Genomic DNA, 24,005 nt, shown 5'->3' with positions numbered 1-24,005 from the left:
TTTCAATAAACATATTTTTTATTGTTTTTAAAGTACCTAAATTTAGTTTAAGTTTGTGGTTTTTAATAAAAATATAAATAGTTTAGATAAAATTATTTGTAACATAGAAATAAAAATATTAACAGTTTTTTAAATATTTTACTGTTAAGTGTATAAATGTAACAAAAATATTTTTAGGTTTAAATTTTTTTTTAATTTGTAGCTAAACACTTAAATATTAACCAAACACTACTTCAAGCCTATATTTTATAAGAATTTGAATATTATTTTTTTAGATCTATTAGAATTTTTAAATAAGACAACAGCAATATGCCATCTATGGAAAGTAAGTATTTTTTTTGATTTAAATAGTTATATTGAAAGCATATAATTTAATTTTTGTTGCCTTTAAATGTTTTTAAAAAATATATTGAAAACACCTTGCTAATTAACTTTAAGCAAAAGATGATAAAAACAGATCTAAATTAAGTTTGAAAGGTTCTGGATGTATCTAGTTTTAATTTTAAATTTATATCTCAACTATTTTACAGTACAAAGTAATTTAAAAATATTTTTAAAGCTCAAATTCTAAATAATGACATTTTTTTGTTGTATTAAGAGTTAAAGTGTAGGTTGTTTCCTGGGAAAACTGATAGAGGTTTTACAAGTAAGTTCCACTTTGTTGTTTACTTTCATGGTTAGACTTTGTTTTAAGGTATGAGAATTTAACTTTTATTTTTCATTAACCTTGTAATATTATTTTTTTGTTTACTGATTTCCATTAAATCAAGTCCATTTAACTAAGAGCTATACCATTGAAATTTACAATTGTTTCTTAATTAAAACTCTTCAATGTAAGTTATAAGCTATTTTAAAAGAATATACCAACTTGATAAACTGTTCATATCTAGTTAGTTTAACATTTTTGATACTTATGTTTAGTAGGTTGTTTTTTTGGCTATTTTTTTCGAATAAAAAAAACTTTTTAATAATTCATCCTAGGTTTTAAACTTAAAAGTTATAAATTTCAGGAACTTTTGCTTATGTTATTAGTACTCATACTGTATAATTTTACTATTAATATTGTTAAATGTTATTATTGAAGTTTTTATTATTATTGTTTTTCTTACTCAATAAAAAATAATTTACTTTAAGAATTTCTATAGAAGTTAGGAAAAGGATTGGTTAAAAATTAAATATAACATTTGATTTACTAAATTTTTACACTTTTTTAGTATGCTCCTTTAACAAAGCTGTATAGCTCTCAAACTTCAATCTTTTATTTTCTGTGTTATTATTTTATTTTTACTTTCATAAAGCACCTGGTAGCTTTGTAAAAAAATCCACAAACTATGAACCAGTTTTAAAAAAACCTAGTTGTTGTTTTAACCACAATGGCATTATTTTTATGAAGTGTTTTCAGTTTAAAAACACTTCTTACAAAACTGATTACATCTCAAGAACTTTTTTTATTTCTTTTAGATACTAGAAATATTATTATATCTTTTTTAAAATAAAAATGTTTGTTAAACCTTGGTATGTCATCAATAGTATTCAGTTATATTTTTCTATATAATTAATGTATTACTTCATACTAAGGTTTCCCAAAAGTGGGCCATGACAGAAATTTATTAAGCCATGAGCAGTAAAGGGGTCACATGGGGCCATCAGGTTATAATACCGACCATGCATAAGGTTAGGGGCAACAGTGATAGTATAAAAAATAATAACAGTACCGTACAAAGTCAACCCGTACAAAGGTGTCTTTGTGTAAATGTGGCTCTTCGTGCATATTTGAGATCATTATTGAAAACTTACACAAAATATTCCAGAGTTAGTGAGGAAGAGCAAAAAAAAGGTTTTAAGTAGTTTTTAAACTTACATCAGATATTCTGGGGTTGACGGGGAATAGCTTTTTTAATTTATTTAAAAGGGGCCACTTGAAATTAAGTTTGGGAAACCCTGCTTCAGACTTTTAGGTTTTTTTTGTAGAAAAAAAAACACACTTCTAAGTTTGACTTGAACATTTTAAAAGTTTTTAAAACTTTATCAAATTAAGAAAACAAAAATAAAAAGCTTTTGAGTACTAATTCACATTTATGTGTAACGTTTATTCACAAATTTTTTTTAAATATTAATTTGACAGACTCAATAACCAAAAGGTTTCTACATACTCCAGGTCCTAGGACCAAATAATTTGATTGCCGATATACATATATATTAATTTCACAGAATGCCTCTTTGAGCTGAAGTTCGGCAGCAAGCAACTTCTGAGGGAGAGCAAAAAATGTGAGAAGGAAGAGAAAGTTCAAAAAGCTAAATTGAAGAAGGCGATCACTCAGAATAATATGGAGGTTTGAAATAAGATAACAGTAGTAATGATACCATTTTTTTCAATGACTAGTTGTAATTGGTAGTAGGGTTTAATTGAAATGTATTGCTTTTTAAACAATTGAAAAACTATATAAGCAATCTTTCATATTAATTTGATTTAAATCAATTGAAAAATTATTTTTTGATATTATCATGGAGCCATTTATAACATACAAATAATTTCATTAAGTGCATAGGGAGGGGAGTCCAACATTTTTTTTTAAATAACTCTTATTTCAAACTGTTATTTTAAAGCTTAGATTACTTACTATAAGATAGATATTACACAACAAAAAATTTTAATTTAATTTTGAGATCTAACAAGTTTTCTAAAAAAATTCTGATACAATTACAACCATATAGAATAGAAAAATTCTATCGGTTGAAAATAGTTGAATATATAAAAAAAATCGCTCAAAAACAGAAGTAAGATATAGATTTTTAGTGAAATAGTCTATTTGGGCCCTTTTATTCTGCGCCTCCCGAATAGAACATATTGAATGCTCTTATACTTCGATCTGTTATATATCTCAAAAGTTACTTTGAATTTTAATAAGCGTTAAAAATTAACCAGTTGCTTATCCAGATATGTAAAAAATAAGACTAAATTTGAAAAAAAGTCTGTTACCCTCCCTATTTTCTTAACAGATAAAAAATAATTGCTAACATTTGTTTTGAGTCCAATCTTTAATTTTCTGTAAAATTTCTACAAATAAGTTCAAAATCTTTAAATGTATACACATATTTATTTAATTTATTTAAAACGAGATCTACAAATTATAAAATTAAATTTTATACAGTAAACATACATATAAATGTAATTTAAATAAATTTGCAATGTAATAAGTATATATCTATTATATTATTAGGGAACCAATATATACGCGGAAAATTAAAATTAACTTATATATTAGCAATTTATTTTGAGTGTTGTCTTGATATATTTTTTTTAAATCTCTACAAGTTATTTACAATTGTTTTAATGTATACACATATTTGTTTAATTTATTTTGTTTATGTTTACAAAGTTATTTAGTATACAGGAAAATGCAATCAAGGCAGAATAATCAGAAAATATAAAAATAAATGATATATAAAAACATGTATTTGTTAAATTTAATATCATTTAATTAAATAATAATTTAAATTTTTATTTAATTTGTTATCATGTTAATCAGGGTGCAAAGATCTACGCGGAAAACGCCATCAGACAAAAGAACCAAGCCCTAAACTTTCTGAGGATGTCCGCCAGGATCGATGCAGTTCAGTCGAGAGTCCAGACTGCTATTTCCATGAAAAATGTTTGTTTATTTTATATAAAAATATTTTTTTTAATTTATTTCATTACTATGTATTGATTAATATTTTTATAACAAAAAGTTCAAACTGCTGTTTTTATGAAAAATGTTTGTTTATTTTATATAATAATTATTTTTTAATTTAATGCTCATTTATGTATTATTTAATATTTTCTAACAAACATTTTAAGTTGCTATTTCCATGAAAAATGTTTGTTTAATTTATATAATAATTATTTTTTAATTTACTTCACAGTTATGTATTATTTAATATATCCATGTATATTGTTTGTTGTTTCTTAGTGTTACTGAATAAAATTTTATTAATCTAATTAATAGTCTTTTAGACTAATTAATCTTTTTCTAACTCTGTGTCCATAAAAAATAATTCAATTAAAATAGATATAAAAAATAGATATTAATTCAAAGCAGCCACACACTCAGGGTATACAGTATAAATTTTATTAAATATATTGATATTTTTCTCAGTACAACTAGAATAGTTTTGTTGTTTTTGAAAACTTCAGGATAGATTTATGGTTTTTAAAACACATCAGCACAGTTTTATTATAGATTTTGAATGTGATTCTGTTGCAATATTTTGTTGTTTTATTATCAAATTAATTAAAGAACTTAAATTTAATGTATGCTTGAATGTAGAAAAAAACTTTTTTAAGGAATTGAAAAACTCAGGATGACTCGAAACAGTTTTTGATCATTCAGGACAGTTTTTTTATTCAAAGTGGCAGCTTATTAAGACTATTTATAATTTATTTAAATTATAGTAATAAAATCAACAATTATAAACAGTGATAATAACAATAAACTTAATCTTTTGAAAAAATTAATTATTGTGTTGTTTATTTAATGTTATTTTAACACAGAGTGCTAACTGATATTTCTATAAAATTGTTTGTTATTAATTGTTTATTATATAAGAAAAATGTTATATTTTTGTATAATTTTACTTCTTTATTCTATACTGATTTTTATTTTCCATCAAAGTATTCAGACGGCTAATTATATGAAAATTTTTATTGTGTTCAATTAATAATATAATATAAATTTAATTCGTAACACTGTTTTATTCAACACTCTTTTAACGAAGAATCAAGACTGTTATTTTCAGGAAAAATGTTTGTAATTGTTATTTTATATTTATAAAAAATGTAATGATTTTTTACATAAATTACCTTTATGAAACTTGATTGTTTTAAAAATTTTTAACTAAAGAATACAAACAAATATATCTTTAAGTTATTTTGTAATTTAAACTAAATCTTTCAGAAAGATCTGCTATTGCAGAACACCTAATTAATAACCTTGATTGTGCAAGTAATATAATTTGGAAAAATCTAAAATTATTAAAAATTGTTTTAACATTTTTGATTTAATTAAACTTGAGGCTATATGAGTTTTTTAAGAAAACCTAAATTGTGTAAACATCAAGATTTTAATTAAACTGTTTCGTTGGTTTCATAAATTGTTTTATAAGTTGTCAAGTAATTTTTATTTATATTTTTTTAGTTGCATTGTAATTAGAAGTACTTATGTATTGTTAATTACCCTTTGCTTTATTATTATTATTTTTACGTTGATTATATTTTCACTATATAAGCTAGATTTAAAACTTTATTTTTGTTGCTTAGTAAACAACTGATGAAATAAGCATGAAATATATATTCTCTTGCGATTATTTTTTTAAATAATTTATTTTGTTATGCAATAGTTATAACAATTGCTTACGATTTATAAACTATGTTAAACAAATAAGTATCATTTTGCTTTTGAACTTTAACGAAAAACATTTTGATGCTAATCACTAATTTTATTTTACAGTTATATATTTTTTTGTAAGGGAAGCCTATTCAATATTTCTATCTATAAATATTTTATACATATTGAAAATTTTTGTTTTGTTATGATTTAGGAAATTAACAACGTATATACTACTTATCATCATTGTGTTTAGTATGTTAATTTTTACACTCAAATGTTCCATGTTTATTTTTGCATGTAACCAACATAAACATAATAGTTGCCAACTTTAAAATTACAACTAAATTTTATTGTTAGAATGTAACAAAATATTTAATTATATAAAACAAAATAATTTTGATAATTCGTAAATCAGAACATCATTATATAAAACAAAATAATTTTAATAATTTGCAAATCAGAAAATTTTAATAAATGTTAATGCATGCTTTATTGATAAACAAATTATTGTTGTAACAATATTTAATTATACATTATACACTAATTAAAACCATTTGTTTCAGGTTAGCAAAAACATGGGAAGTGTTACTAAAAACATGGAAGCTACAATGAGGAGAATGAATTTGACTGAGGTAAAAAAATAAAATTAAATATATAAAATATTAATTATACAGAATGTTAAACTATTATGAGGAGAATGAATTTGACTGAGGTAAAAAAATAAATAAATATATTAAATATTATTTATACAAAATGTTAAACTATTACTATTACAATGTAAAGAACAAATTTGACTGAGGTAAAACAATAATTAAATATATAAAATTTTATTTATATAAGATGTAAAACTATTATAATTAATACGAAAAGAATAAATTTGACTGAGGTAAAAATATAAATAAATATATAAAATATTATTTATACGAAATGTTAAACTATTACTATTACAATGTAAAGAATAAATTTGACTGAGGTAAAACAATAATTAAATATATAAAATTTTATTTATACAAGATGTAAAACTATTATAATTAATACGAAAAGAATGAATTTGACTGAGGTTAAAAAATTTAAATTAGTGAAATATTATTTATATGAAACTTTAAACTACTTTAATAAGGAAAATGAATTTGACTGAGGTTAAAAAAATTAAAATAGTGAAATATTATTTATATGAAACTTCAAACTACTACAATAAGCAAAATGAATTTGACTAAGATGAAAATTTAAACATAAAACTTTATTTGATAAACGTGTCATTTAAAATACTTTAAAACCTTTATCTTTAAAGAAAACAATTAAAGGTGTCAACTTATTGGTAAGAAAAATAATATAACTTTAAATACTTTAAAATTTTATTTTCTAAACAATGTTTAATTCATAAAAACAGATCTTCAGGTAATAATCAAAGGTAAAATAAAAGCAAAAATTATTGAATAACATTTTCTAAAAAACTTATGATCTGTTTTAATACAGCAAAATATTGTTTTGAAAATTAAGTCTTAAAATATTTGTACCTATATTTGAAAATAATTATTTTAATTGAGGTCAAAAATTGTAAAATATAAAATTTAACAAATTATCAATTGATCGATATTAACTTGGAATTAATTTTGAAGCTAGTAAGTAGTTTTAGAGGGGCGAGTTATACTTGGGTGAATAGTCATAACAACTAAAAAGTATATTTATTCTTTCAAAAATTTATTTTGCAAACTAAGTTTCGGTCAAACTAAAAAGTAAATTAACTGTTGCGAGGATAACAACTGATTAAATAATTTTTTAATCAGTTGGTCAAATTAGTAAAGCTGTGTAAGAAAAAATAACCCAACATTTCAAACAGATAGTTAATTTTTTTAAGCAAATTATTTTAAAAACCTCGAAACAAATTGAACAAAACCAAACGAAAGTTTCAAAGCTCTTTTCGTTTTATTACAAAAAGTTCTATTAAATAAATATTCCATTATGATAAGCTATTGTACTTATAAATCTAGTAATAAAATAATGAAAGCTTTAAATTATTATTTGGTTTTATTTTATTTGACAGTCTGTTTTTTGGTTGATTAGTATCAGTTTAAGTGAGGCAATAATTCTGTTTAAAATAATTAATTTGACTGAAGTATTTCTTATAAATAGCATAGATTTATTTAAAAAGTTTGACTATTAAATAAAGCTGCTTATTTTAATAAATGATTTGTATGGTGTTTACAAGCTTATAAAAATAATAATATATTAATGAATTATCAGTTCAAAGCATTAATCATACCTTAGGTAAATGAGTTAATTTAATGGTAAGAACTTTCTTAAGCAGTATGAACTTGAAACTTTTAAAACTTATGAAATTTGAAGTTGAATGAATTTTGATTTGTTAAAAATAATAAAATAAAATCAATACTAAATAAAAAAACGTGTTTTTTTACTAATATAGAACTGTAAAGTTATATAAATTTGACATTGTTGTGTTAGTTATCAAACTGTTAAATCCAAAAAAGCTTGTTATAATTATTATGAGTCATATGTAATGTTGAGAATAGTTGTATACTGAAATAAATTTTAAAGTGAATTTGTAGTTGTATTTATAGTTACAAAACGTTTAACTTAAAATACTTATGTGAAATCATTTAGTTAGTTTATAAAGAAATATACCATATTTCAGTCACAGTAGAAATAGTAAAGTTTTCTAAAATTCTTTAACAAGTAAAAATTGTAATTAATTACAAAAAAAGCTTTTAAAGGCAAGTTTGAAATAAAAATGAAAAGCTGTTAAGCAGATTTAAAACGTTTAAAAGTAATTAATTTAAATTAGAAATAAGTTACTATTTGTTGTTTGTTAAGTTACTTTAGTTAAGTTTGAACCGTTGTAATGTTTATAAATACTTTAAGATAAACATTGAGTAATTGAGTGTATTATATTATTTATTTCATTTTAATTAAACATATAATCCTCGTAGTTAAAAAAAACCTTAAAAATTGAAAAAAATTAACAGCTTTTTGTGAAAAAGTATTTCAAAACATTTCAATAGAAAAGTTAACTCAGTACTTCAATATAAGTTTTAACAGTTTTATTTGATTTTTAAATAAAAATACTTTCGATTTATTAACATATGACATGTTTCAAGAGCGAGTTATTTAAAGAATCAGAAGAAGAACTAAATCAAAAATAAAAATTATTCAAAAATAAAAATAAATTATCAGATTTGTTGACGTTCTGTTTGTTTGATAAAATATTTATTCAAAAACGAAATAGCAGAGTTATTTAGAAAAATATTTTATTAGAAGGAAGGTAATCCTGATCTACTAAATCAAATAAATGAAATATATATATATATTTATTTATTAAAAAATAACAAAGTTATAACGTTGCTTGAAGCTGCTTAAACAAATCAAAGATGTCAACTATAAACACGCATCAAAAATATATTTTCTACTGCATGTTTATTTTTAGTAATTGTTTTAGCATATTTTTTTGTGACAAACAAGTCAAATTATTATGTTACACACTAACTTCTGTTTTTTACATTATGACTAGTTATTAAAAAAAAAGTTTTTAAAAATCATCATCAGTTATCAACAACGGAACTTAATTGACTTGAATATTTTATCTAACACTGAAACTAATTTTTGGTTGCGTCTGGTTGAATTTTATTACAATGTTTATGACCTAACTATACAACTGACTATTTCGTCACAAAAAAAACTATTTATGACGTAACAATTCAACTGACTATTACAGATATCCAAGATGCTGGAGAAATTCGAAAAGCAGTTTGAAAATTTGGACATTCAATCGAGCTACATGGAAAACGCGATGAACAATACTACACAACAATTTATTCCTCAGGTAATAAAGTAATTTAATTTTACAAGTAAATATTCGACAACTCAATTTATACCACAAATTGGTTAAAAAACATTTAGTTGTATAGTAAAATGTAAATAACACCTACTACATTTTATTCCTTGGTTAAACTTAAACATAAAAACAATAATGGTTTACTAAAAGCACAGCAATTTATACCATAGGTGACTAGTTGATTTAAAATTGAAAATACTACATCACAGCGTTGCAGGAAAAGTCAGCTAGTTTTATATAAACAGGGTTGCCAAAAAACTTAAAAACCTGGCATTTTGAGAATTTTGAACAAAAAACACTAAAAACCTGGAACTCTAAACAATTTTTACATGTTGAGTGTAAAAATTTTGATAAAACTTGATGTCATCATCAAAAATTTTTCTATTAAAAAGCACATTTAAAGTATCTTTTCAATTTTTTTGTAAAATATAACACAGTTTTTTACCTTAAACTTAACTTTATACTAAAAGTAAACCCAAAAATGTGTACTTATAAAAACCTAGAGGAAGTTTCAAAACCTGGAGAAAATTTGTCAAAAACATTTGGTAACCCTGTATAAAAAATAGTTTTATAAGAAAATTTATAATCAATAAAAACTGCATTTTGCTAATAAATTGAAATATTATATTATTTTTATTTATTTATTAAATCTTTGCTTATGTATTTTTGAATCCATTTTAATTAAGAATTTGACTAAGAAAAGTCAAGAACTTTTTTTGAGCTTAATCTTTGGCAATATGCTAAACAATAGTTTATGCTATAAATTAGTAAAAAATATTTTATTGTTTGATAAAGTACTAATAACACTTAAGCATATATATATGAGCAAGCCATATGAATTGTAAAACTAAACAATTTATTCCTCAGGTTTATAATTTAATTGTATAATTTATAAATTAGGTAAAAAAAAAACTTGATAACATAGTTATATTGACTTTATAATCAGGGTTGCTACTTTACCTGGAAACCTAGAAAAACCTGGAATTTGACAATTTAGGTAAAAAAAGCTGGAATTTAGGAAATTTTGATAAAAAACCTGAAATCTCAACAATTTTAACATGTTCAGTAGTAAATTTTCGATTTGATTAAAAAAATTCTCATATGAATAGAAAATTTTTTGTCATCATCAAAATATTTTTTAATAAAAAGCATATTTATAGTAGCTTTACAGCATCTTTTGAATGTTTTTATACTATTTAACACAGTTTCTTACCATAAACTTAATTTTTAACTAAAAATATACCCAAAAGTGTCTACTTTAAAAAACCTGGAAGAAATTTGGAAAACTAGGAAAAAAATTTGAAAAAATGAGTGGCAACCCTGCATAATACATAAAGAAATATTACTATACAAAAAAATCTCAATTAATAAATTTTACAATTATTACTTTGCTAAGTTTGATTCAAACATTTAATTTAATGTTTGTTGTATACAGATTTAAAAGCTTTCCAAAATTTCTGTTTTTCTTTTTGTAAACTGTTTTAACAATAACGTGAAAGTAGATCCAATTTGAAAACTGCTATTGTCAAAAATTTTTTAGTTTAACCCTTTACTAATTTAGATTCTTATACATTGCGTTAGTGTTTTTATTTATTTTCATTAATGTGAAAAACTAATTTGTCATGACAATATTATTATTCAATCTTGTTCAGTACTTTAGTGTTTTTTTATAAACATTATAAATGTTTTGTCATTTATATTTTCCAGGATGAAGTGAAAACTTAAATAATGTTTTGATAAAAACATTTAATAATAAGTTAATTTATATAATTTATTTAAATTATTTATTTATGGTTTAGGACAACGTGAATACACATTTTTATTATTTAGATATTAATATTATTTATTTTTTTAGGATGACATTAAAACTTTTATAATGTTTTTATAAAAATATTTAATAATAAGTTAATTTATTTAAATTATTTATTTATGGTTTAGGACAACGTGAATACACATTTTTATTATTTAGATATTAATATTATTTATTTTTTTAGGATGACGTTAAAACTTTGATGGCCAAAACTGCTGACGAGGCCGGGTGAGATTTTTTGTTTATTTTTATATTAATTTAAAAACAATTAAATATAGTTACTTATTTTACATTGCTTGTATAGATAAGCAACATTGAAAAGTGCAGTTTACCATTTCAATATTTTTTTAATTTCTTAATTTTTTTACCACAGTTGTTTTTATAATTACTTATTATATAATTACTTGTTTTATATTACTTTTTTTATTTAAGCAACATTGTTAAGTGCAGTTTACTATTTCATTATACATTTCGTTAATTTTTTACCACCGAAACCTAGTAGTGAAAAAAATGTATAAGTTGCACAAATGTTATAATTTTGTTTTAAAAACAGTTGAAACTTAACATTGGCTGTTGTATAAAAGTTTGAGTTTGATGCTGTAAGATACTTTTCACATAAAAAAGATTGAAAAAATTTTCTGAAACAAAATCTATGGTCTGCTGTTTTTTATCAATTAACATCAAATTTTTATTAGACGTTCCTTGCATTACCAGGAAAAAAATAGTATTATTAAGACTGAGAAAATTAACTTAAATTTAAGAATTTTATGACCAAAAAAGAATGATATCTTTATAAAAAAAAAAACGTTTTTACTCAAAATAAAAAGTGTTCTTACAATAGAAAATGTTTATTGTTTAGTCAAGTTTACTAAATTTTCACAAGACAGTAAAATGTAAGTGCAAGCTAACTAAAAACCTTAAAAATAAGATAAATATGTAAAAATGTGCCTTACTACCCTATGAACTTGAATTTTAGTAAAAAATAATGGATTTTATATTAACAAACGAAACATAAATAAACCAACTTTATTTCAATTAACAGCGATTCTTAACCTGGGGTAATTTACCCCTGGGGGTAAATTCCCTTGTTTTAGGGGGTAAATTTTCTTTGTTACTATTTATGTAGATTAATTTTTATTAATTAGTTTTTTTTTATTTATAAGTTAGTAAATATCTATTGTATACTTTTAAGTTAAATAAGCTCTTTTAATTTTACGGTTTTTTATGTTTAACGAGCTTAAAGTTCAAAATATATTTTTTTTTCTCTCAAAATTAAACACTTTTTTATATACAGGGTTGCCACTTTACCTGGAAACCTTGAATTTGACAATTTAGGCAAAAAATACCTGAAAAAACCTGGAATTTTGAACAAAAATAACTAAAAAAACCTGGAAAATCCTGAAATTTGAAAAATTTTTTATTTGCCTCAAAAAATCTATCATATAAGTAAAAGATTTTGTCATCATCAAAATGTTTTTTTATAAAAAACATATTTAAAGTAGCTTTACAGTATCTTTTCAATGTTTTTATACTATTTAACATAGTTTCTTAAACTTAACTTTAACAGGGTTGCCACTTTACCTGGAAACCTTGAAAATCCTGGAATTTGACAATTCAGGCAAAAAAAAAAACCTGGAATTTTGAACAAAAATTACTTAAAAAAACTGGAAAAACCTGGAGTTTTAACAAATTTCACATGTTCAGTAGTAAAGTTTCGATTTGACTCAAAAAATCTATCATATAAATAAAAAAAATTTGTCATCATTAAAAAAAAACCTGGAAGAAATTTGGAAAACCTGGAAAAAAATTTTGAAAAAACGAGTGGCAACCCTGCTTTAAACTAAAAATAGACCCAAAAATGTGTACTTTTAAAAACCTGGATGAAATTTGGAAAATCTGGAAAAAACTTTGAAAAAACGAGTGGCAACTCTGTATATATTGGGAGTAAGTTTGATAACAACTTTCCAAAAAAGGGTAAAATATGAAAAAAAAGTTAAGAACCGCTAATGTATAATATCTTTTGTCATATTAGAACATAATCTCCTAACATTTTAGTTATACTTATCAATTGGTTATTAAGCTATTTTTAACAATTAACCAATAAATCATAACCAAAAAGTTTGTAACCTTACCAAAAAAGTATTAGCTATACTTTAAGAAAGTTTGAGAAATATTGTTTAAAAACTGTAGAAGAAGATAGATCTTTAATGAAATAGTCTCTCTTTTATTTTATTATCCTTTGGCAAAAGGATCCTGTTTAACTGTTCGACTTTGTAATACCTTAAAATTTACAAGACAGTAAAAGCAACTGCAAGATAATTAAAAACCTTTAAAATAGGGTAGGTGTCAGAAAAGCACAGCGTCACTTTCGCACGGGGTGACACTTTAGCACGGAGTGACACTTTAGCATGGCGTCACTTTAGCACGGAGTGACACTTTAGCACGGAGTGACACTTTAGCATGGCGTCACTTTAGCACGGAGTGTCACTTTAGCACGGGATGACACTTTAGCACGGCGTCACTTTAGCACGGAGTGTCACTTTAGCACGGGATGACACTTTACCACGGCGTCTCTTTAGCACGGGGTGACACTTTAGCACGGAGTGTCACTTTAGCACGGCTTCACTTTAGCACGGGGTGATACTTTAACACGGAGTGTAACTTTATCACTGATTGATTCTTTTGCACAAAATGATTCTTAAGCACGGAGTGATACTTAAGCGCCATCGATAGTTTTAAGTAACTTAATCAAATACGTGTAAAGTTATCTATTTTATTACGACCTATCTTATAATAACGTGTTAAGTCAGTTAAACGCTAAACCTAAACTACTTTATTTTTATATTTTTCAACATAACATATAAGCATAAACAAATGTGTCATTCAATGCTAAAATGACGCCGTGCTAAAGTGTCATCCCGTGCTAAAGTGTCACCCCGTGCTTAAGTGACGCCGTGCTTAAGTGACGCCGTGCTAAAGTGTCACCCCGTGCTAAAGTGTTACCCCGTGCTTAAGTGACGCCGTGCTAAAGTGTCACCCCGTGCTAAAGTGTCACACCGTGCTAAAGTGACACCGTGCTAAAGTGTCACCCCGTGCTAAAGTGACACTCCGTGCTAAAGTGACGCCGTGCTAAAGTGTCACCCCGTGCTAAAGTGTCACACCGTGCTAAAGTGTCACACCGTGCTAAAGTGTCACACCGTGCTAAAGTGTCACACCGTGCTAAAGTGTCACACCGTGCTAAAGTGTCACACCGTGCTAAAGTGTCACACCGTGCTAAAGTGTCACACCGTGCTAAAGTGTCATCCCGTGCTAAAGTGTCACACCGTGCTAAAGTGTCACCCGTGCTTTTCTGACCCGTTCCCTTAAAATAAGATCAACATGTGAAAAGGTTTTTACTCCCCTTTGAACTTTTAAAAATGATGAGTTCTATACCAGCGATTCTTTACCTTTTACTTCAAATTTTACCCTTTTTAAAGAAGGTAATTAACAATTTACCCTCCATGTACAAGACTTTAACTAGTTTTGAGGAAGAAAACTATATTTTTTGTAACCTAAGCTTATTAAATATACAAAATTTAAATAATTTGTTTAAATAAAAAATGCAGTTAATACTAACTTACAAATAACGTATACAATTAAAAAACATTAATTTACATTACTTCTGTGAAGAAAGCTTACCCCCTTAAAGAAGGGAATTTACCCCAGGTTAAGGGTCGCTGTTATAGACTAACAAACGAAACATAAATAAACCAACACTGTTATAATCTATAATATCTTTTTTCACTGTATTTTTGTAATATCCTAACATTCTGGCTTTACTAATAAATGTATTATTTATAAACCATTTAAACCCTTATCCTTACAATCCATGAGCATATTTTTTCTTTAAAACAAGTTACACAAACAAATTTGTGTCTAAAATTATTTTAATTTGATTATAGAATATATATATATATATATATATATTTGTAAATTAATCAGTATTATAAGTATTAAGCTTAGCGGGAGTATAACAAGTTTTAAAATTAATAAAAATAATATGTTGTTGCTATTACATTTGTTTAAATACTTACTAGAATCATTTTGAATATATTGGACTGAATATGATTTCAGAAAAATGTATATAAAAAATACATTAAATAAAAAAATAAAAACAATATATTTCCAGTATCTAACTAAACATGAACATACCCGGCATAAATTTTAGATTTTTTTTAAATATTAATATAACAAATACAAATAATTACTATGAAATAACTAAAAAATAACAAAACAAATAAATTTAAATGCTTTAAAATAATTATTAATTGATTTTTAGTAGCGGACTGGACGGTATAGAAAGTAGAATTGAAAAAAATAATTATAAAACAAATACAAATAAATAAATTTTTTAAAATTATTAAAACAGTTTGTTTTTAGTATTGAACTGAACATAACCATGCCCGGCATGAATAGTAGAATTTTTAAAAAATAATAAGACATACAAATTAATAATATTTATTATTTCCAGTATTGAGCTGAACATGAATATGCCCGGCATGGCTTCAACCAGCCTGGGTCAGTCGGCCGTTACCTCGGAACAGGACGAATTGAGCCAGAGACTGGCCAAACTGAGAGAAACGTAAACGAGAGAACTCTCGAATGTGAGAGAGGCTGATTTGCATATTTCTCTCGTCCATATTTTTCCCGCTGATTTCGAAACTTTTCCGGATATTAATATATATTGTAGGACAGTACTTGGTACTACTTATTATTTTCTACAGTTTGTTTAAATTCACTCTGAAAAAAATTATTTTAAAAGTGTTTAAGCCTTTGGCAAACTTAATGTTTATAACAATTTAAATATTTTCCCAGAAGTTTGGGCAAAGTTTCTATTTTACATCATACAAATTGTTCCGATTTCAAAACTAAAAATTAAAATTTTCTGATTAGAGTTATTTGTATATAAAATTTATTGTTGAGCTAGGTTTAACCACTTGACACTTCAAGTATTTTTCTATCTTGCTTTTAAATTGCTTTTTTTTTTTCTTTGTAGCTATTGTGAATTTTTCTATGCTTAATTTTTCAAATGCAAAGAAATAAATGTTGTTTTATCATTCTACAAATACCTTATTAAAATGAGCAGTTAAAAAAAAAAGTTTCTATGTTTTCGTTGGTTGTAATAAACAAATGTTTTTCTGCCTAAAATTATTTGTTTACTAAATGTAATAACAATAAGCGTTTTTCAAACTTTATTTCGTAACTACTTGATTAAAAAAAACTGTTCATTTGGGTGAATCTGTTGCCCCGAACTATCTTATTCTAACTTTTTGTGGCAAATCACTTAAAAAACTAAACAAAAATCCAAAGCCTTTACCACCGTCACACTATTTACGTTTTTCTGAAAACAACCCCTTTTTTTTAAACTGTATGGGACCTTAAAATTTCGACATTCGAGCTTTTTGCTGAAATTTTTTTTTACATGAGCAATCATCATAAAAACACATTCCACGTCAGACAACTCGAAGAAAGTTTCATTAAGGTATTTTTAGACTTTATGTATATTTTTATAACTTTTCGTTATTTTAAAGATTTTTGAAGAAACCAAGAAATTCTTGTAAGAAATTTACTTCAAATTGTCTGAAAACGCGTTGAATGTGTTTTTATGACGATTGCTCATGTAAAAAAAAATTCAGCAAAAACTCGATTGTCGAAATTTTAAGGTCCCATACAATTTACAAAGGGGTTGTTTTCAGAAAAATGTAAATAGCGTGACGGTAGGAAGCTAGTTTTTTTTTTGTGTTGTCTATTCATGTGGTTTCCCACCTATAAAATATTTTACCAAGTTTACTAAATTTTACTTTTAAAGTTTTCATTTTTGAGGGGCAACTCTACTGGTCATAATAAAGTAAATTTCAGTTTATTAAGTTTAATAAGTTATAAAAAGTATTTAATTATAAATAAATGTTCTTTCTAAACTTCGTTCAAAGTTCTTGATACTTTATAAAGAAAACATATAAACTTATATTTGCTTTTAAACTAAAAATAAGTAATTAAAATAAAACATAAAATAAAACATACTTTGTTCGAAAAGATTTGCCATAATTAAATTGGAATCAGTGTTTAGACAATGATTTGGAAAGTAATCCATGTTTATAAAAAATCTGGAATAAATTTTAACACTATTGCTAATTCTTGAGATGGTAAATTTATTTGAATAATTAGTTTAAAAAGTTCTTGTAAACAGCACAAGTATTAGAAGTTTAAACGTTAAAATAAATAATTTGTTTAAAATATTTGCAATTTACAGGGTTGCCAAAAAACTGGAGTTTAAGAAATTTGGAAAAAGCCTGGAGTTTTAAACAAAAATCACTAAAAAGCCTGGAGTTTTAAACAAAAATCACTAAAAAGCCTGGAGTTTTAATTAAAAATCACTAAAAAGCCTGAAGTTTTAAACAAAAATCACTAAAAAGCCTGGAGTTTTAAACAAAAATCACTAAAAAGCCTAGAGTTTTAAACAAAAATCACTAAAAAGCCTGGAGGTTTAAACAAAAATCACTAAAAAGCCTGGAGTTTTAAACAAAAATCACTAAAAAGCCTGGAGTTTTAAACAAAAATCACTAAAAAGCCTGGAGTTTTAAACAAAAATCACTAAAAAGCCTGGAGTTTTAAACAAAAACCACTAAAAAGCCTGGAGTTTTAAACAAAAATCACTAAAAAGCCTGGAGTTTTAAACAAAAATCACTAAAAAGCCTGGAGTTTTAAACAAAAAACACTAAAAAGCCTGGAGTTTTAAACAAAAATCACTAAAAAGCCTGGAGTTTTAAACAAAAATCACTAAAAAGCCTGGAGTTTTAAACAAAAATCACTAAAAAGCCTGGAGTTTTAAACAAAAATCACTAAAAAGCCTGGAGTTTTAAACAAAAATCACTAAAAAGCCTGGAGTTTTAAACAAAAATCACTAAAAAGCCTGGAGTTTTAAACAAAAATCACTAAAAAGCCTGGAGTTTTAAACAAAAATCACTAAAAAGACTGGAGTTTTAAACAAAAATCACTAAAAAGCCTGGAGTTTTAAACAAAAATCACTAAAAAGCCTGGAGTTTTAAACAAAAATCACTAAAAAGCCTGGAGTTTTAAACAAAAATCACTAAAAAGACTGGAGTTTTAAACAAAAATCACTAAAAAGCCTGGAGTTTTAAACAAAAATCACTAAAAAGCCTGGAGTTTTAAACAAAAATCACTAAAAAGCCTGGAGTTTTAAACAAAAATCACTAAAAAGCCTAGAGTTTTAAACAAAAATCACTAAAAAGACTGCAGTTTTAAACAAAAATCACTAAAAAGCCTGGAGTTTTAAACAAAAATCACTAAAAAGCCTGGAGTTTTAAACAAAAATCACTAAAAAGCCTGGAGTTTTAAACAAAAATCACTAAAAAGCCTGGAGTTTTAAACAAAAATCACTAAAAAGACTGGAGTTTTAAACAAAAATCACTAAAAAGCCTGGAGTTTTAAACAAAAATCACTAAAAAGCCTGGAGTTTTAAACAAAAATCACTAAAAAGACTGGAGTTTTAAACAAAAATTGCTAAAGAGACTGGAAATTTTTAGAAAAATTACTAAAAAACCTGGAATTTATACATCTTTAGTAGTAAAATTTTCATTTGACACGAAAAATTTACCGTATAAAAAATTTTTGTCATCATCAGTTTAAAATAGCTTTACTGTATATTTTAAACATTGTTATAATACTTAACACTGTTTTTAACTTAAACCTAACAGTAAACTAAAAATAAACGCAAAAACGTGTACTTACAAAAACTTGGAAAACTTTTCTTAAAACATTCGGCAACACTGAATTTAAAATCTAAACTTTGTCTTAATAAATTTGTTCTTAGCAAACATTATTTTTCCTTACTGTGTTTGCTAATAAAACTAAATAAAAACATATCACTTTCAAACAATAACTTTTACCAGAAAATACAAGTAAAGATATTGATTACATTTTGACTCCGAATGTTGTTAATAATTTCATGTTGAAAATATTAGTATTTTTAAATGTTTAATCATAAGACAAAAGAATTTAAAAAATTTTTACAATGTTTCTTTAAAACTTATGTCCACTAAATTTAAAGTATAACTAATTAATTTTGTTTCAGTTGGTTGAAAAAAGTGTTTTCGTGAAAATATTTTTAGTAAAGTTGTTTTTATTAACTCTTTGGGTGTATATTTAAATTCTTGACAAACATAAACAGTGTACGTAATTTATGGATTCTATTTTTATAAAATTAACTAATTTTTAAACTCTATAGCTAAATTTTTTAATCCCTATTTAAGTTTTTACACAAGCTTATTATCTAGCTTACGTTGATTTTATTAATATTTTTGTGTTTATACCAAACTTTTTCAATTATTTACTAGGAAAATCAAACATAGTACAAAAAGATATTTTGTGAAACATGTTATAAATACTAAAAAACAAATAGAAAAGTTATAAAAAGATGAGAAAACAAAGAATTTTCGCTTTTTTTATGCTACTCAAAGAATCTTAATAAAAAAATAACAAAAGCTCATATGTTATTTTATGATTTAATTTTAACCGAAACAAGTTATATTTATAAATAAGTTAGTTACCACATAGTTAAAGCAAGAGTGATATTTATAAATTACACCTTTCAAATGAATAAAAAGTTTATATTGAATAAAAAACACAAAAAACTTGTAATGTTAAAAAGTTTTTTGTTCATATATGTAGAAGCTTTATAATATTAAACATTAGTCTGCTATTGTACTTGATTAAAAACAAACAAGGTCTTCTACTTAACAAAAATATATTTCAACAATTTTTCATCAGTGTGTTACAATTATAAAAAAATAAAGAATATTTAAACTTATATAGCCTTATAATTGCATTATAAATTAGTTAATCAAGCAAAATACAAAGCAAAAAAATAATTAATATTCTATATAAAAATAATTAAAAATAACATAAGAGCACTAATTGATTACACAAGGATAATGAACAATTAAACTGTTCCTGCTTACATAACTTTGGTTTATTCAAATGAATGTATATAGCTTCAATTTTGATCACGTAAAAACTATTGTAACAACTTTTTAATATTCTAAATATATTATTAATTAAAAAACACAGAATATTAAGAAGTTGTAGCAAATATTTTTGATCCGATCAAAATTGAAGCCATATAAATTCATTTAAGTTAACCAGAGTTATGTAAGCAGAGAAAATTTGATTATTCATTATCCTAATAAACTTGGGCTTGTCTCATGGCATATGAAAGTCCAGGCTTTGGTTCTGTAGATTTTCGCCATTGCTTTTGTCGATGATATCCTTGTTTAGTTAATTAATGCTCTTAAGTTATGTTTGATTTTGTTTATTTAGAGTTTAAACTACTTTTTTTTTTGTGTTTTGCTGTATTAACTAATATCTAATGCAATTATAAAGCTATCCAAGTTGAAAAAAATCTTTACTTTGTAATAATTGTAACACACTGATGAAAATTTGTTGAAATATATTCGTATTTAGTAAAACTTTAAAGTTTAGTTATACTTTGATTTTTTTTAAGTTTATAAAAAAAATACACACCAAAACGTGTAAACTACGTACAAAAAAAAGTAAACCTTTTAATACTTCTATCCGTTATTAAACTCAACTGTAATTAATACTTAAAAAATTGAAGATTGACTTGAATTACATAAAATTAGAAAAAAACCCGCCTAAACACGTGACCAGCTTAGTTTAAATACCTTTACAAGGACAAAAAAAATATATAGCTGAAAACAAATTTGAGAGCGTATTTATCAAAAAAAAGAAATTGAAAATTATAATTATAAAAAAATATGAAAAATTGAATATTAAAATCATTATTTTAAGAAACACAATTACTTTTTTTCACCGCAAAGCGGATTTAAAAATTTCTTATTCGGATAGACTAATATTTGAATGAACAAACTTCAATTTTCAATCTCCTTTTTGGATATTACAATACAGTTTGAAAATCCGTTTCGCGCTGAAACAGTGCAAATTTGTTTCTTAAAATAACAAAATTAAAAAGTAAAATATCTCAGAAAATCCATTTTGACGACATTCGGCGCGATTAAAAACACTTGATGTTTTAAAATAACGCGACAATTTATGTTTGTTCAATATATTGATGTAAATTAAAGTTTCTGACGCATTAAGCAACTTAAATGTGTAAAATTATTTTTAACTTGTTTACAATTTTGACGTGATAAACAGATTTCAGCTTTTTTGTTTGGAAAATTTCGAAAATAAATCAAGTTTAAAAAAAAGAGAATTTCAATCTTACTGAAATTGTTGAAACTTTCGTACGTCTAACGTATTTTAATCGAAAAGTAAAAAAGATATTTTGTTTTAGTTAGTGGAGTGACTAATTGAACAATAACTTTTATTAACATGCATGCTTTTATAATATAATAACAATTAGAATTTACTAATGTAAATATTAAGTAAAAAGCGAAAAATTTATATTAAGCTTGTTTTTACGTGTTTATAAATGTATAAAATAATTTAAGACAGCATTTAGGTTGTAAAATAACATATTGAGTTTCTACGCAAACTTTAAACATTTTTTATTTATTTTTAGTTAATGATAACAATAAAAACAAAAATTTTACGGTAACATATTTTAGTGTTTTAGTAAAACAAAATTCCAAAACGTTTTGTAATACACTTGAAATTTTCCAAAAACATATTGAGTTCATACGCAGATTTTCAATATTTTTTTTTATTACTATCTACCGTATGATAACTGTAAAAACTAAAATTTACGGTAGCATATTTTAGTGTTTTTAAAATGTAAAATAGTCAGACAGCTACCAAAAGTTTATAACAAAAGCGAAACAGTTTGATTAAAATAAGCCCTATAAGTTTTACTGAACTTAGATAACTATATTTTTTTCTACTTTTTTACGTAATTTACATATATTTGGAAAAATTGTTTTTACTAAGTTATGTTAGTTTAGAAAACTATTTCTAGAAAAATTTTATTTTGTTCAACAAAAACTTATTTATGAAATAACTGTATACATTTGGTTTTATAGTCTTTAGTAAGATTTAAGATTTTTTTTATAATGTGTTTCTGCATACAATTTTCCTTTAAATTTACTTTTATTTGAACACGTTTTTTTGTAAAACCTTTAGCTGCCAGGCATAAACAAAAATTAAACAACTTTTAGATAAACAACAATAAAAAACTTGAAATACTAAATGATTAACTCTCAAGTTTTCAACTCAAAATGCACTCTATGACAGTTATATCGATTAAATTAAAACAACGCAGAAAAGTAAAAAAAAAAAACTTTCTGTTTAAATTACGTAAATTGTTTCACCATTCATAAAAATCTCAAATAAATTTGAACAGCGGCCATGAACTTATAATATAACATCATTGCTCTCAAGAATAAATTGTTACTGATTTAAATAAATTTGTTCTTTAGTAGCATATTGATAAAAACAGATAAAAGTTTTCGGCCTAATTAAAATTCGTCAAAGTAAGCTTAAGTCATGGAAGAACTAAAATGGTGTTGACTATGAGCAATAGATTGAGACAGTTTTGTTTGAGTAAAAATTATCTACTACTTTTTAACAAAAAAAAAATCAAGCAACAAAAATTATGCAGCTACCGACGGGTTTGTAACAAAATAAAAACAGTTTGATTAAAAAAATAAAACCTACAAGTATAAATTTAAATAAAATTTATTTGTTAAAGAAGTCATGAGCCTAATCAAAAATTTTAGTGAAATACAAAACAATGTTTTGTTTAAACAACTCAACACTTTTAAAATGATAAACAAGACTCTGTTAGGCAAAAATAAAAACACAATGTTTTGTATCAGATTTTTCAGATTGTTAAAATTATTTTTTAATATGTAAATATATGTTAGACAGTCTTTTAGTAAACTGTATATAAAAGCTCATAAAAGTTTATTGAATAACTAAGTAAAGTTAGTAAATAAAAAACCTGCCTTAAAAAAATAAAAAAGGAAATATTCTTATCAAGTATTTTCCTTAAAAACTTATAAACTGTTATTTAAGTGAAAAAAGTTCAACAAAAGTAAATTAAGTTTAGGTAAAATTTATCTTTTATGATATCAGTTAATTTTTTTTTGTACTTAAAGTTTTAAAAGTACAACAAAAGTAATTACAGTGTGTAAAAAAGTACATCTAAACTTATCAATAGCTTGAGATGAAATTTTAAAATGTAAAGTAAAAAAAGGAGTTTTCTTTTTCTTTATCATAAACAAATTTAGAATATAAATGCCTTAAACTAAATACTCTTGAATAAACAACACCCCCAAAAATTTTTTTTTTATATTATTTAAACTTTTTTTTCAAATTTAATGATAACATCATTGAAAACTAAGTTACAAAGCATTTGGTTTAACTATCTTATTGAGTTTCAAATTCGACTGCAGTTTGAAACGATTTAATTGATTTAATTCAAGCAGAAGAAATTAACCTGTTCTGTTAAAATTCAAAATTACGTAAAAACTATTTCGCGGTTGATTAAAACCACGGTTTTTATAGATATTTCAATAAATGTTTTCAATAAAACTTTCCGCTTGTTTTATTTAAAAACATAAAACTCAGAACTTTTATGAACCAAAGTTAATATTTCAGTGATTTTTTTTTAAAACTTTGAACATAAATGTTTTAAGTGTGTTAAATGTTTTATTATGTAAACGCTTTTTTTTTTTGAGCAAAGAACAAACAATAAAAAAAAATAAAATCAGTTTTTGGTTGTTTGAAAACTTGATGTAGAAAAACATTTGGAAAAAAATTTATTAATCATTATACTTTTTCGATTTTTTTTAACAGTTTTTACTCATAAAACTTACAAAATTAAATTAAGTAAGATCGAACGTACAAAAAAAAAAAATTTTTAAGTTTTTGTTATAGTTAAACATAAATTAAATAAAATTTTCCAATTTTGTTTATCTAGTTATCTTTAGTTCAAAAA

The 24,005-nt window shown here is 24.2% G+C and overlaps 1 protein-coding gene across 1 annotated transcript; it reads left to right on the top strand.

Annotated features, from left to right (window-relative positions):
• Positions 1-273: 273 nt before the first annotated feature.
• Positions 274-16,216, top strand: LOC145849586 (charged multivesicular body protein 1b-like). Its single transcript, XM_082954549.1, has 7 exons — positions 274-325; positions 2,212-2,333; positions 3,531-3,653; positions 5,933-6,001; positions 9,100-9,207; positions 11,214-11,257; positions 15,540-16,216. The coding sequence occupies exons 1-7, from the start codon at positions 310-312 to the stop codon at positions 15,652-15,654; spliced, it is 597 nt and encodes a 198-aa protein (XP_082810675.1). The 5' UTR covers positions 274-309; the 3' UTR covers positions 15,655-16,216.
• The last annotated feature ends 7,789 nt before the right edge of the window (positions 16,217-24,005 follow it).

This window comes from Thalia democratica, chromosome 2 (genome assembly GCF_965202585.1).
Source record: "Thalia democratica chromosome 2, ktThaDemo2.hap1.1, whole genome shotgun sequence".
NCBI classification, from domain to species: Eukaryota; Metazoa; Chordata; class Thaliacea; order Salpida; family Salpidae; genus Thalia; species Thalia democratica.
This window is presented reverse-complemented; position numbering and strand designations above follow the sequence as displayed.

Excerpts from the sequence above, each read along its gene's own strand:
- LOC145849586 (XM_082954549.1), top strand. Across the intron at positions 6,002-9,099 it reads GGAGAATGAATTTGACTGAG|ATATCCAAGATGCTGGAGAA; the intron begins GTAAAAAAATAA and ends TGACTATTACAG. Across the intron at positions 11,258-15,539 it reads AAAACTGCTGACGAGGCCGG|TATTGAGCTGAACATGAATA; the intron begins GTGAGATTTTTT and ends TATTATTTCCAG.